Source organism: Chroicocephalus ridibundus, chromosome 8 (genome assembly GCF_963924245.1).
Source record: "Chroicocephalus ridibundus chromosome 8, bChrRid1.1, whole genome shotgun sequence".
Lineage (NCBI taxonomy): Eukaryota > Metazoa > Chordata > Aves > Charadriiformes > Laridae > Chroicocephalus > Chroicocephalus ridibundus.
Window position 1 is genome coordinate 9,238,106 of NC_086291.1, and position 12,242 is coordinate 9,250,347.

General features: G+C 42.2%; 1 protein-coding gene across 1 annotated transcript in view; it reads left to right on the forward strand.

The window, feature by feature from the left end:
* Nucleotides 1–5,997: 5,997 nt before the first annotated feature.
* The window catches only part of SPATA6 (spermatogenesis associated 6), a 46,022-nt gene continuing 39,777 nt past the window's right edge, over nucleotides 5,998–12,242 (forward strand). Inside the window, exons 1-2 of the mRNA XM_063344440.1 lie at nucleotides 5,998–6,148; nucleotides 11,812–11,949. Coding sequence (XP_063200510.1) covers nucleotides 6,101–6,148; nucleotides 11,812–11,949 — 186 coding nt within the window. The 5' untranslated portion in view covers nucleotides 5,998–6,100. The remainder of the gene's footprint in view (nucleotides 6,149–11,811; nucleotides 11,950–12,242) is intronic.

A 12,242-nucleotide genomic window follows, 5' to 3' on the forward strand; every position in this document is an offset into this window, starting at 1 on the left:
GGCGAAGCTCTTCCCCCTGAGGACTGGTTTCCGACACTCCTGGCCATGCTCAGAAGCAGCTCAGATAAGAAACTCCAACAAGCCTGGAGCCACGTTGTGCCTTTGCTTTGCCCTCAGGACTTCAGAAGCCAATGCTCCCTGCTGCCCTCCCAGCATCTCCCTTGGCAATGCCAGGTGCCGCAACGCACGAGTTCCAGAGCCAACTGTTCAGAGCCCTCTCCTCTGTTCTCTGCTCAGCAACCACTACTTTACCATTTACTTTTTTTAACGTGCTTTAAAGAGTCACAATGTTTACAGACAGAACATACTGCTCGACCGTCAGGGTAGCCTCCCGTACCTCACGGACCATTAAATACTGCTGTCATTCTTCTTTTTGTTTGACTAAAATATGTTTTGTTTTGACAAAAGCATTTCTTTAGTCAGCTCTTCATTTTCCTTTGGTATTGTCAGAAAATGGAGAATTCACTTTATCTTTGATAGCTTGTTCCAGTGGTTACTCACTTTCTCTGTTACGGTATAATGCCCAATATCTAATTCAAATTTTTCTAGCTTCAGCTTCTAGCAGCTGCCTCTTGCTATGCCTTTCCTGGTTGTATTAAAGATCCATGTAGCATCCTGCATTTTTCAACACAAAGGTACCATCCACTATAATCATGCCACAGCTTTTGGCTTTCTGCTCAGGCCCCTGTGCTATCGCTGCTGCAGTTAGAGCCATTAGAGCTAACTAACTTTCCATTAGCTGTGGTTCTTCAATGCAGAATCCAGGCGCCCTTTTGTACACTTCCAAGCCAGCTGCTCGGAATCACTGCAGGAACAAAATCGTTGTCTCTGGGATGGCAGAAGAATGGACAAGAACAGTTGGTAATTGCTGCTTCCTCCATGGCCATCATCTTGAGTTGCTTTGCCAACTCGACAATGTTCTTTTCTTTGCTTTTTAAATACAAAGCTGTACATACATAAGGAATAAAATGCTCTAATTTATTCTGCAAAAGTGTTCATCAAGTGAGAGACAGGACTCTGGGAAAAGATTAAGAGCTTACATTTTTCATTTGACTTATTTCACATAAAATTTCATAGAGGATAAAATGATGGGAGGCAAAGAAGCAATGATATTTCTGTTTTATCTCTGTCTAAGGACCATAAATCTTTCTGAAGTATCATTAATTATAGCAGCGCCATTCACAACGCTATTGTTAAGGGTCTATCAGCAGTCCCATTATAAACCCCTATTTTCAGGGGCTTATAACTTGGTTAGAAGACTTTTGTTTCAGGCAAAAAGTTCGCTGGGGCAATGTCTCCATCTAAGACAACTTTTCAAAAATGTAAAACACAAAGGAAAGTGCTACCTCTTTTGAACCGAGTAAGGGAGACTCCAGGAACTTTCTAGGGGTACAAAGCTAATGCTGTCTTGGCTGATTGTATCTGTACCACTTCTGAATTCAGAGGACTGTATTCAAAGAAGTTCTCTCTTAGTTGAATTTAGATCATTCCTTTAAAATGCAAGTTTCCAATTACTGCAACTGAATTCAAGATCTGGAATATTCCTCTAGTGGCTGTAATCAAATCAGATTTGCTTTTTTTAGCTGCAGCCAGTCAAGCAAGAATTTAGCAGACCTGGAAAACAGCTTACATGTTAAGAAAATCTCAGTGTCTTTAGGTAGCTTGCCTTTCTTTTTTTTTTGTTAAAGGCACAACTTGCATCAAGAATCAGTGAAGTTAATGGTCACATCCACCAAAGCAAGTATTGGCTTAGCAGCAATACAGAGGAATTGCTCTGTCATGGCTGAGCCACGGTGAAATGTCAGAGAGACACTGAGTTTCTCCAGATGTGTATGTGTAGTGAATAGGCATTTCTTCCCTGGGAGAGCACAGAGAAGAAAGGTCGCTACTTTGCCTACATAACACCATGACCAAGTGGCCTTTTGCCTGTAGCAACTTGTAGGTTCATCAAGGAAGCCTTGAGAGCTCTGCTCAGTTTTGTCCTTGCATATTAGGAAAGTGCAAGATGCTCAATAAGATGGGATCGACAAAATCATTCTGGCCTTTTTCTAAAGCAATGGATATTAATGAGTGCTAACTTCTGGGCAACTTTTTTTCCTGCTTTAAAGTAGAAAGATTAGATGAAAATGTATTTTGCGAAGAGTGTGCTGACACCCTCAGGTAATCTCCATCCTCTGTCCTCATCAATAATCTAACATTCTACCTTCCCTGCTACATTACTGTCTGCAGTAATGCAATTCACTTTGGTCCCCTTAGATCCTATTAGAATCTCTCACATTACAAAATTCTTCCAGCTCTGCTCTATAGCGTACTGGGATTCTTTAGCCTTAACTTCTGCTGGCTGTTTTCCTCGACTACAATTCTTTGCACGGGAATTGACTTTTGTGAATTGCACATTTAACCTAGCAGTGAGTGAGAAGATCAAAATAAGTAATGCATGTGGGTATTGTCCTATGAGGTCCCTAAAGCGCTCTGATTCTGCTTGGAACGCTGTTGAATGTATCTTGTGATAATGAGTTCCCCTATCTAAAGTACTTTCTTCTATCAGTTTTGATCGTGTTGTCTTTTAATTTCATTGCATGCGTCCTTTGAAAGGATAAATAGGCATGGGTAAATAGAAGAACCCATTTCTACATATTATTCAGTCCCTTATGTACCTCCTTTGTATTACATCTTATTTTTCTCCTCTCTGAAGTAAAACAGTCTTAATGTTTTGTTTGTTTGCCTTTTCTAATATGGAAATCTTTCTCTATCTCATAATTTGTTGCTGTTATTTGAGCAGGTGTCTTCCTGGAATTCTTCACAGTTATTAATGACAAGACAATCACACTCAGGGATGATATCTAAATACAGGGCTTGACGTGCAGTAAGAGAGAGGTCTCTTCTGGCTGCTCCATCAACATCAGGGGCTTAAAGCAGGCAGAAATGGCTCCCTGACAACACTCAGAAGAACTGCAGTAGAAGGTGGAAAAATGTGGAAAGCTCCTTTATTTCCTTCATTCTTATTGCCAGAATGATTGTGCAGTGCCACTTTGCATGCAGCGTAATGCTTCCTAAGTTTAAGGAGAAAACCATTCTTGGCTTCTTAGCCAAAAGCGTATCTCTGACAAACTCAGTCATCTTAGACCTGCTCTCTGATCTCCAGTATTATCTGATCTAATTCTGTCTAATCCACAATATTTTTTTAGATTCTGAACTTTAGAATATCGACTGTTTGCAAACCTGACTCTTCCCATTTTTCCCACTTTACCTATTTTGTAGCATATTTCAATACATTGAAACTCCTGCGGCCTGACCCACAGGAGCACTGCAACAATATGGTATAATTCTTGTGATAATTATCTTAAAACAGTGCAACCTCACTCTTTTGACAGTTACTCCTGGTTTGCAATGACAGAAATAAGAGCAGAATTGAATATTTTGATGATACCAGGGTTCTTCTATAGCAGGCATTTTGGAGGGGCTGGAGGAGAGAAAAAGATGAAGCTTTCAAATAGAGGAGATTGCAAAAACCTTAACATAATGCAAAGCCTGTCATCCAGGCTCTTTTATTGCATGGAACTAAGTATAAGTAGCGTTACAAGAAGATTTACTTTTGTCAAAGCAAAGGAATTCATGCGCTTTCACAGCAGGGAAACTTTATAGCAGTTAAAACCTCAGGTCTATTAAAATAGCGTGTACTTTTTGTGGCTTTGCTTATCAGTTTTGCTTATTAGCAAACGGATTTGTGCTGAAAGTCAGGGTTTCCCCTCGTTGTCCCCCAAATCCCTGCATCATTGTTCCTGCAGTGCAAATCTAAGACTAAATTACAGACTTCATCAAAACGAGAAGGTCCACGTGGATCTCACACTGCTGCAGATAGGGACGGACAGGAAAAACACTGCAGCAGCAGCCTTTCTTTCCAAGGCACAGTGGGGCAAAGCGGCAGAAAGTCTGCAGACCAGAGGGATAGAGAAGCATCTCTGTGCAGAGTGCATAACCCTCCAGTCTAACCCAGATTGTCCCTGGCTTACCAGGGAAAAGCACTGAAATTCATTGCTGCCTTATCACTTCGGAGAAGCCTTCTGTCCTGCCTTGTGCTCCTTTTTCAAAGGTTATAAAGTATTTCTGTTCCAGGGCACTGCACATGGATATTAAATTTTCATCACAAACATAATGCCATTTTTGATTGCAGCATTTATCTATCTTCTGTTCTTATATGGCGACACTTACCACAATATTTCATACTTCACAATCTTTAACACATTATTTATCCCTCCAAAAAGCATGTATGTGAAAGGTACCTGGAAATAAGCAATAAACCATTTTAATACTCTTACCATCTGAGCCTACGCATCTTTGAGAATTTTCTTCTCCTTAACTCTGGAATGTTATTCATAACCTTAAGACTGATAATGCACAGAAAATTATTTTATACAAGTGTAAACCCCTCCTTGCAGACCTCCTTATTAGAGGTCTGCAATTGAAAAACCAGTCTTTTCCGGGCCCTAAATGCAGAATCCTGTCCTTTGCTCAGACAAAAAAAAAGACAAAGACTAACAGCTGTTACAGAAGTCACATTAATGAAAATAAGGCCTGCATTTCCAGTCATTTTTTTTCAAACCATTAAAAGATTGGTATAAAGTGTTAACAGTAATATTTAATCCATCTACAGATTTCACTTTTGTCTGCACTGGCGTATTATGTTCTTTGCATAGTATTATTTAAAAAAAACCACAAATTAAAGACCAAAACATTTTGAGAATTCTGATTCTTTCCAGATCACTTTTCTCTAGCTTTCTATACCACTCTGCCTGATTTTTCTTTGAAATTGTCAAAATAAAATAGAGCAATCCATGGGATGCATGTGAGACACTCCTCTCTTTTGGAGGCAAGTAAAATTATCCACTGAGCTTTCTCCCCTCTCTACAGCTGCATTTGAGAATTTGGAAAAGAATCTTTAGGGGCCTAAACTCCTTCATAGTCTGACGCTGAAATGAATTGCAATTGCCAAAACGTCAGGCTATTTTGGTGGTATATGTAACTGTAAATACACTGAGAACACCTCTGCAGCAAAGGAGTGGGGAATGTCATTTATATGGTCATAATGGTGATCAAGATCAGTGGCATACATTTTGTCTAGTAATGCAAGCAGAACGGTAGGCCTCAAAAGGCAGTTTCAGATGTGAGCACGAAGATGAGTCTCTGAAGATGGCACCTGACGGAATATACCACATCCACTCTATGTCTCTCCCACAGAGGACACGAAAACAGGATCCTCAAAGAGCTAAAAGGGCTCACATGCCTAAAATAGGATGACAGTGAAATCCAACTATTCACCAAAAGGAGAAAAAAAAAAAAAAAAAAAAGACAAAAGCAAGCATGGATATTCACTGCCTTTTAGCTATTCAGCCCTGGAGCTGTGTAGAAGCTGGTTGCTATCCCCCCTTTTTGAAGGGAAGGCTCTCCTGGCACCTTTCCAGAGGAGGCCCAAGAAGCTGGAGGGGATACAGCCATGTCCCAGCCTTCACGCTCTTTTTGGATGCCCCAGGGCAGCACTTGGCTCCTGCACGGCCTGTCTGGTTCCCTCCCCTATACGGGAACGCTTTGGGTTTTGCGCCATCTCTCAACACAGAGCGCACCATTGTGACTGCCTGCCCTTCGGGAGGCTGAGGGATTGCAAACTATTCCACTGATGATACACCCCGGCAACTCCCCGCCAGCACCACAGGCCCCTGCGGCAGGCCGAGCCCGCCATTCCGGGAAGGGGTAACGACCCTTGCCGCAAGGCATTGTGGGAAGGGGCCGGCGCGACCCTTGGCGCAGGGATGGTGGCCCTCAGCCGGCCGGAGAGCGCAGGGCGTTGCGGGAAAAAGGGGAAGCCGCGCCGGAGCGGGGACGCGGTGCCGCCGGGACAGTGCGGAGCGGCGGCGGCCGGGAGGTGACCCCGTCCCGGCCCCGCCGCGGCCCGCCCTCCCGTGAGGCACAGTGCGCATGCGCGGCGCGGCGGGGGCCGGAAGTGCCCCACCGGTTGCCGTGACAACGGCGTCGGCCCCGCGGCGCGGCTGAGCCGGAGCGGGCCGGGAGCTGGCGGGTCCCCGCCCCGGCCCGCTCGCCGCCCATGCCGCGGAAGGCCCTGCTCTGCGTCCTGCAGCTAGACGTCCGCTCGGTGAGTGCCCGGGCCGCAGGCTTGGAGGAGAAGCCGCCGTTTCCCCTTCCGGCACCGCTTCCCGCCCCGCTCGCCCCTCTCGGCCGCCGCCCCGCTCTCCCGGCCCGGCGCTTCTTCTGGGAGGCGGGTCTGGGCCCTGCCGCCCAACGGGCGGCCGCCCTCCGTCAGGAACTCCAGCTCCGGCTGGCTCCTGGGCAGCTTGTGCCCCGTCTGCGTGTGCATCCTCCGGCAGCAGGTCCCGTGCCTCCCTGCTGCTGTCCGCAGCAGCCGTGCGCCTTCAGAGCTCTCACCTTTTCATGTGGAAAAGGCGTTTTTTTAGAGACGCTGAGTCTTGGGAAGCTGTGTGGTGTGGAAAAAGCACTCTTGAAAAAACACAGCAAAAGAAATTCCGGGAGTTAGCGGCTTGTACGTGGCCTGTGCAACCCTGTGAGCGATGAGGTCCCTGCGAGGGGACCTCCCTGCCCCGCACTGGGCAGCTCTGAAGTACCTGGGTGTTATGTCGGGGAGTGAGGTCAATAGGTGTGAAAGCAGAAAGTTTTTACGTTAATCACGTTAGGACCATTCCCCATGCACTTAACAAAGTTTTCTGCTTATATACGAGGTGGGAGTAAAGTAAGAGACCATATCATTCTCCTGATAACTTTTAAGAAGTAGTTGCAGTAGATAGTGCTCTCTGAACTCTGGAGTTGTTGGCTTAACAGGCCTTGGTTGCTGTAATCCAGGAGTTTGGCCCCCTCACAGGGCAAGTGCTGCCAGAATACTTGCTGCTGAAAGGAAAACCCGAGGTGCCATCCAAAAAATTCAAGATCCAGAAATTATATACTGGGGAATGAACCCAGTGTTCCTGATTGCTTAACCATCTTGTGTGGCTGCTCTGAAATAGAGCTGTGGATTTCTACACATAGATGCTGAGGGTATCGCCCTAATGGTGTTGCTCTGCTGTCTCAACAGATAGTGTTTGTTTTAATAATAATAATAATAATAATATATATAATGCAATACAATGCAAAGGCCTGCTTGCTTCCTGGAAAGGGGCAAATGTGCTTTCCTCTTTGGTTCCTACTGCCGTGAGCTATTCATGTGCCAGGAGAGAGTACAGGGAAGGCGTTGCCCCAGGGTCAGGCTTCTTCAGTTGTGGGATATTTGTTATTCACCCTGCTCCCAAGGCTACAAATAGTGGAAACAGAGAGAACAGGAAATCTCCAACACAGATCTGAGTGCCACTTTCAGCACATATGGGCATTCAGTTATATCCCTGCATAATTTCTGTCAGATAACCCTTTCAAAAAGTGTATTTAGTCTGGTTTTGAACCACTTGTTTTGCCTTTTTTTCCCCCACTGGAGCCTACTGTGGCATTTCACTGCTGTGAAGGTTTGAAAACTTTCCAGCCTAAATTTCCTTCTGGATGGTTGATGCCCTATTCTTACACAAATGTCAACACTGGCCTTTCACTTAAATAATTTTTTTCCTTCCTTAGTGTTTGCTCTCTTGATGTATTTTTTTAGGCAGCAGTTCTGTCATTTCACAATTCGTCTTTGTCAGCTAAAGCAACCTGGTTCTTTTGGTAGTATTTTGTGTGATAGGCTCACCAGTCTGCTGATCATCTTAGGAATGGATGCTACGCTTCCGCTTTGAATTTGCATTGATCAGGACCAGAACTGAATTCAACATTCCAGATGGGGTCTCGCTGTTGCCTTCTGTGATGTCAGGGGAAAAAAGGTCCAACATTCATCCTATGCGTCTTAATATTAGTCTCTTCACAGCTGCACTGCAGTTATGCTATCATTTATTAACACACTCATCATCTTTCCCTCAGACAATTTTGAAGGTTAACCCCCCCAGTGAAAGCAGAAGCTGTTGTTAATACACAGTAGGTGCATTTCATTTCTATTACTGTGGTCCCACAAAGAGGTTTTTCTGTATCTTTTTGTTGACCTCTGATGATTTCTGAATTTTAATTGGAAAAATTTCATGAGAACACTCTGACTTCTTGTGTCAGGGTCATTAAAAATATTAAAAGGTATGGATCCCAGGATATACAGAGGAACATTTTTAATAGTAACCCTCAGCTTGATGCCTCCCAGTTTTGCACGTTATTGATGCTGTCCTTTGGCTGGTTCTGTACCACCTTAGGACTTTCTTCCTAACTCCCGTCTTCCGCCTCATAAGTAATAATTTCTCATGTGGCACCACATGATGTTACTGATGTCCAGATAAATTAGATACCCTTTGTCCAGAACATAGGCTTTCAAGAAAATGTCAGGTTTTGCTTGACTGATCTATTTTCATGAAACACATGCTGCTGGGTTTTTTTCTAGTCCTGTTTTCCTCCATATCCTTTATTCTTTACTTTTGCCTATTTAAATATTCCGATTATCGGGGTTATAATTTTTCAGATCTCTTTTTCTGCCTCACGTGGGCCTTGTATTTGTTCTTTTTTGGCAGATGGTACTATCCTTGTTTTCGTAACGTAGGTTTTAGTAATGTATAGAACCAGTAAGAAAAATTACATTCTTTCAGAACCTGGGCTGAAGATGATTCATCCTTCCTGTGGCTCCTTGGCCCAGGCCTAGCGCACACTGGGTAACTTCAGTTTCCATCATTTCATTCTTTAAGTTGTATTGGTTTGTTTTTTTCTCCTGTATTCAGTATCATAAAAACCAAGACAAAATATTCAGTTTTGTTTGGGACATAGATTTGTTAGTTTTCACATCCTGGTTGATTTATACTACCTGTACTTGTTTTCTCCTTGTTTGCTTTATTTGTGACTGAAGTCTTGTCCAGATTTCTGATTCCTTTTCCTGCTCTTTTACAATGCTCTTCATAATTCTCAACTCTGTTTGAAACCTATCCACTTGTGTCGGAAATTCTGTCCTGTTTGTTTTTTCCCTTGCTTTAGGATACAGATGGATTTTGTTCCTTTGGACTTAATGAAATTCTGAGGTCTTTTCCTATCAGAGTCCACAAGCTCTTTGGTTTATTTCACTGCTAGTTTTCGTCATTTCTGAAAGGCTGCTCTTCTAAAATGGAAAGCCTTGGTTAAATACCTTATTTGGTTTATCCTGCCATTAATTTAAATTGAATAATTCATGATTGCTCAGACTGAGATTTCATTGTTATTTGTTTTTTGAGACTAATTTTAGTGCTTACCTCTGCTGCTGGCATTTAGATTGTTTATGTAGTAACAGAATGAAATTCACATTATTCTTCATGTCATTGCTATGTGGAGAATTCATAAATGCGGTAGTGACGGTAGGTAAAGCTTTAAGCACTAAGATGAATTAATAGCATTGTGGATTACTGCCAGGTAAGGAGACTAAAATGGCATCTCTTCACGTTGAGAAGATTATTTTTGCAACTCTTAAGTCCAAAATGCTATTCTGTCTGGAAGCTTGCACTCAGCAGAAGTTAATACTGTCTGTTGCCCTTCATAAGGAACTCTTCCTGTTTAGATTGTAATGGGCAATTAAAGGAATATTTCAAGGCCTGCACTGGTTACATATACAGCTACAGTTTTAGGACTGCACGTAACAAACAAATACCATAGGGGGTTGTGGATCAGTAGAATTCTGTTCTTTTCCATGAGATGGATTTAGTGATTTCTTTATGACTATTTGTGATGTCCCAACACAAGGGCTGGTACATGTTTTACATCCTTTTGGGAACCACAGCAGAGAAGTCCAGGGTAACACTATCCTAGACATTTATCATAGTCCTAGTTGGTTGCAAGATCAGTTAATTGCAGCACTGGTATCCCTCTTCCTTAGCTGATCCACAGATAATAATACGATTACAGTGTTTAAAATGGTCCCCCATCCTGCCTGAACAGTTTGTAGTCAGATAAGAGCTTCAGTTTGTCTCCTAAGTGTTACGCAGCTCCATGCATTGCATATTACAAAATAGATTTAATGACCTGCAGAGATACACGTGGCATTCATTTTTGGAGCTGGTTTAAAGTTACATGAACATGTAGATCTGGTGTTCCAGCCCAGGCAATGAATTGTGCAGTTGATCTCAAGGGTAGTAGAAGCACAAGTTTGCACGTGTGTTATCTTGCCCCACAAACTGATTTGTAAGAATTTCTTTTCTTTCACAGGATAGCCAGAATAAATGGCTCAGTGACACCTGTTGTTTGCAGTTTTGCCCTCTCCGATGTCTTCAAACCTCTCATTTTTCTTCTCAATAAATAGTCAAATGTTGGTTGCCTTCTCTAAGGTGAAAGGCATGAAACCCCAGCTAAAAATGATTGTAAATTCTACAAAAACGACAAGAAAAGTGAGAAGTAAGCTAATATGACTTGTAGTGTGTAGTTTGGGGGATCTTGCCTTGTATGAATGAAACCTGTCTCTTTCCCTCACTCCTATTCACAGTTGCAGGAGTGTCATACAAGCTGTTTAATGCTTGACAGACTGTTTCAATTGGGATAGCTATTATTCTGGCACTTTTCTTGTAGATTTGAAGCCCTCATTTACATGGAGAGAACCCCCTTTTTTTCCTCCTTGGATATTTATGAGTAGAAGCACCATTTTTTAGCTTATACTGAATCTATAATAATCTATCACCCATTGGTTTCTGCTGTTTCTTTTACCTGAGGCTGTTTTTCTGCTGTTCATATAGTTTTCTTTTAGATCCAGTTAGGATTTCTCAAGTAAAATGTTAATTTGGGAGTAGGAGGCTGTAACCAAAGCACTTATTTTAATTCCTGTCACTCTTCTCCTTTGTCTTTCTACCTGGCAATTGAAAGTCTGAACACTTTCTCCAGCAACCTTATGTTGGAAGAGACAACCTCATATTTATTATACTGCGATAAAAAACGAGCAGTAGAACCGAAGTGAAAGGTGACAGTTCTCTGTCTGGGTAATAGAATAAAACTATGTGGCTTGGAGAAAATAGCAAATAGTTTTGCAATGAGTTGTGTACATCCTTGCAGTGAAAACACAATTAAGAATGTCTGATGTTCATCAGAGCTTTAAAAACATCCCAACTTTTTGCTTAAAGGATAAGAATTGTCCAGAGAAAGTTAAGCAATTTGCGGCAGTATCTGGCAGCCTAAGGAGGAGCCTTCCCTGCATTGAATACCCTCCAAGGTGGCCAGACTTCTCAGTGTGTGCTGTGTGTCTGATAGTGGAACAACAGTTGCTTTTTTTATTTACATATTAGAAGGCAAAGTTAATATATTTGCAAATAAACTTGCCCTTTTTGGTGGCTGGACATCTAAGTTAGTACATTTACCAGCTTCATTCTCTCTGTGGGTAGGCTAAAATTTGGATGGGTTTTTGTGTAGATGTAGACTTCATTGTACATGACTCTTCATATAGAACGTGATGCGACACTTCATTATTAACTCTTATACAGTCAGTGCATGCCTTTAACTGTATTAACCTGTGATTGGGCTACCAGGTTTCAGTTTTGGTTGAAGACAATGGAGTATGTTTACTTACAGTATTTGGTCCTGATTATTTTTAAATGGTGACTATTTTTCCTGGTCAGTCTTTACAAACAGAATTGCTTTAGGAAAGACATTTTTTCACTCTAATCTGTTATAATCTGACTCTAAGAAATCAACCATTTAAGTCTCGACCATTTCATTTTTATCTTGAAAACAGACGTTAACTTCTATAAGTAAAGTTCACTTTGTTTAATGAATGTGTTACTCTTCTAGATAACGTGCCCCGGAGTGCTGTTGAAAGACAAAGAGGAACTTTATCTCAGTGTCTCTGTACTTGGACAATACAAAAAGACCCAACGCGTCCCTGCATCATTTCCACTCTTCTTTCAAGAAAAACTAGTATTTGAAAAGGTAAGATAATGTCAAGAGCTAATACAAGCCAAATAAAACCCATCCCAAACTCCACAAAAACTCACTGCAAAACCCCTGAGCACAAGTAATCACACTGAGGATGGCGTCGCATTGTAACTCCTGCTTCTCTTCAGCACAAAGTATGTGTGTGTCTATATTATCCACATGATAACTCAAGAATTATGCTGAAGAGCTGAAGATTATAATGTATGAAGAGGCTTTTTAGATGTTTGTTCATTTTTTCGTGAACTTTCTTTTTCAGTATCTGTTTTCCTGGCTCAGAAGGAACTGAA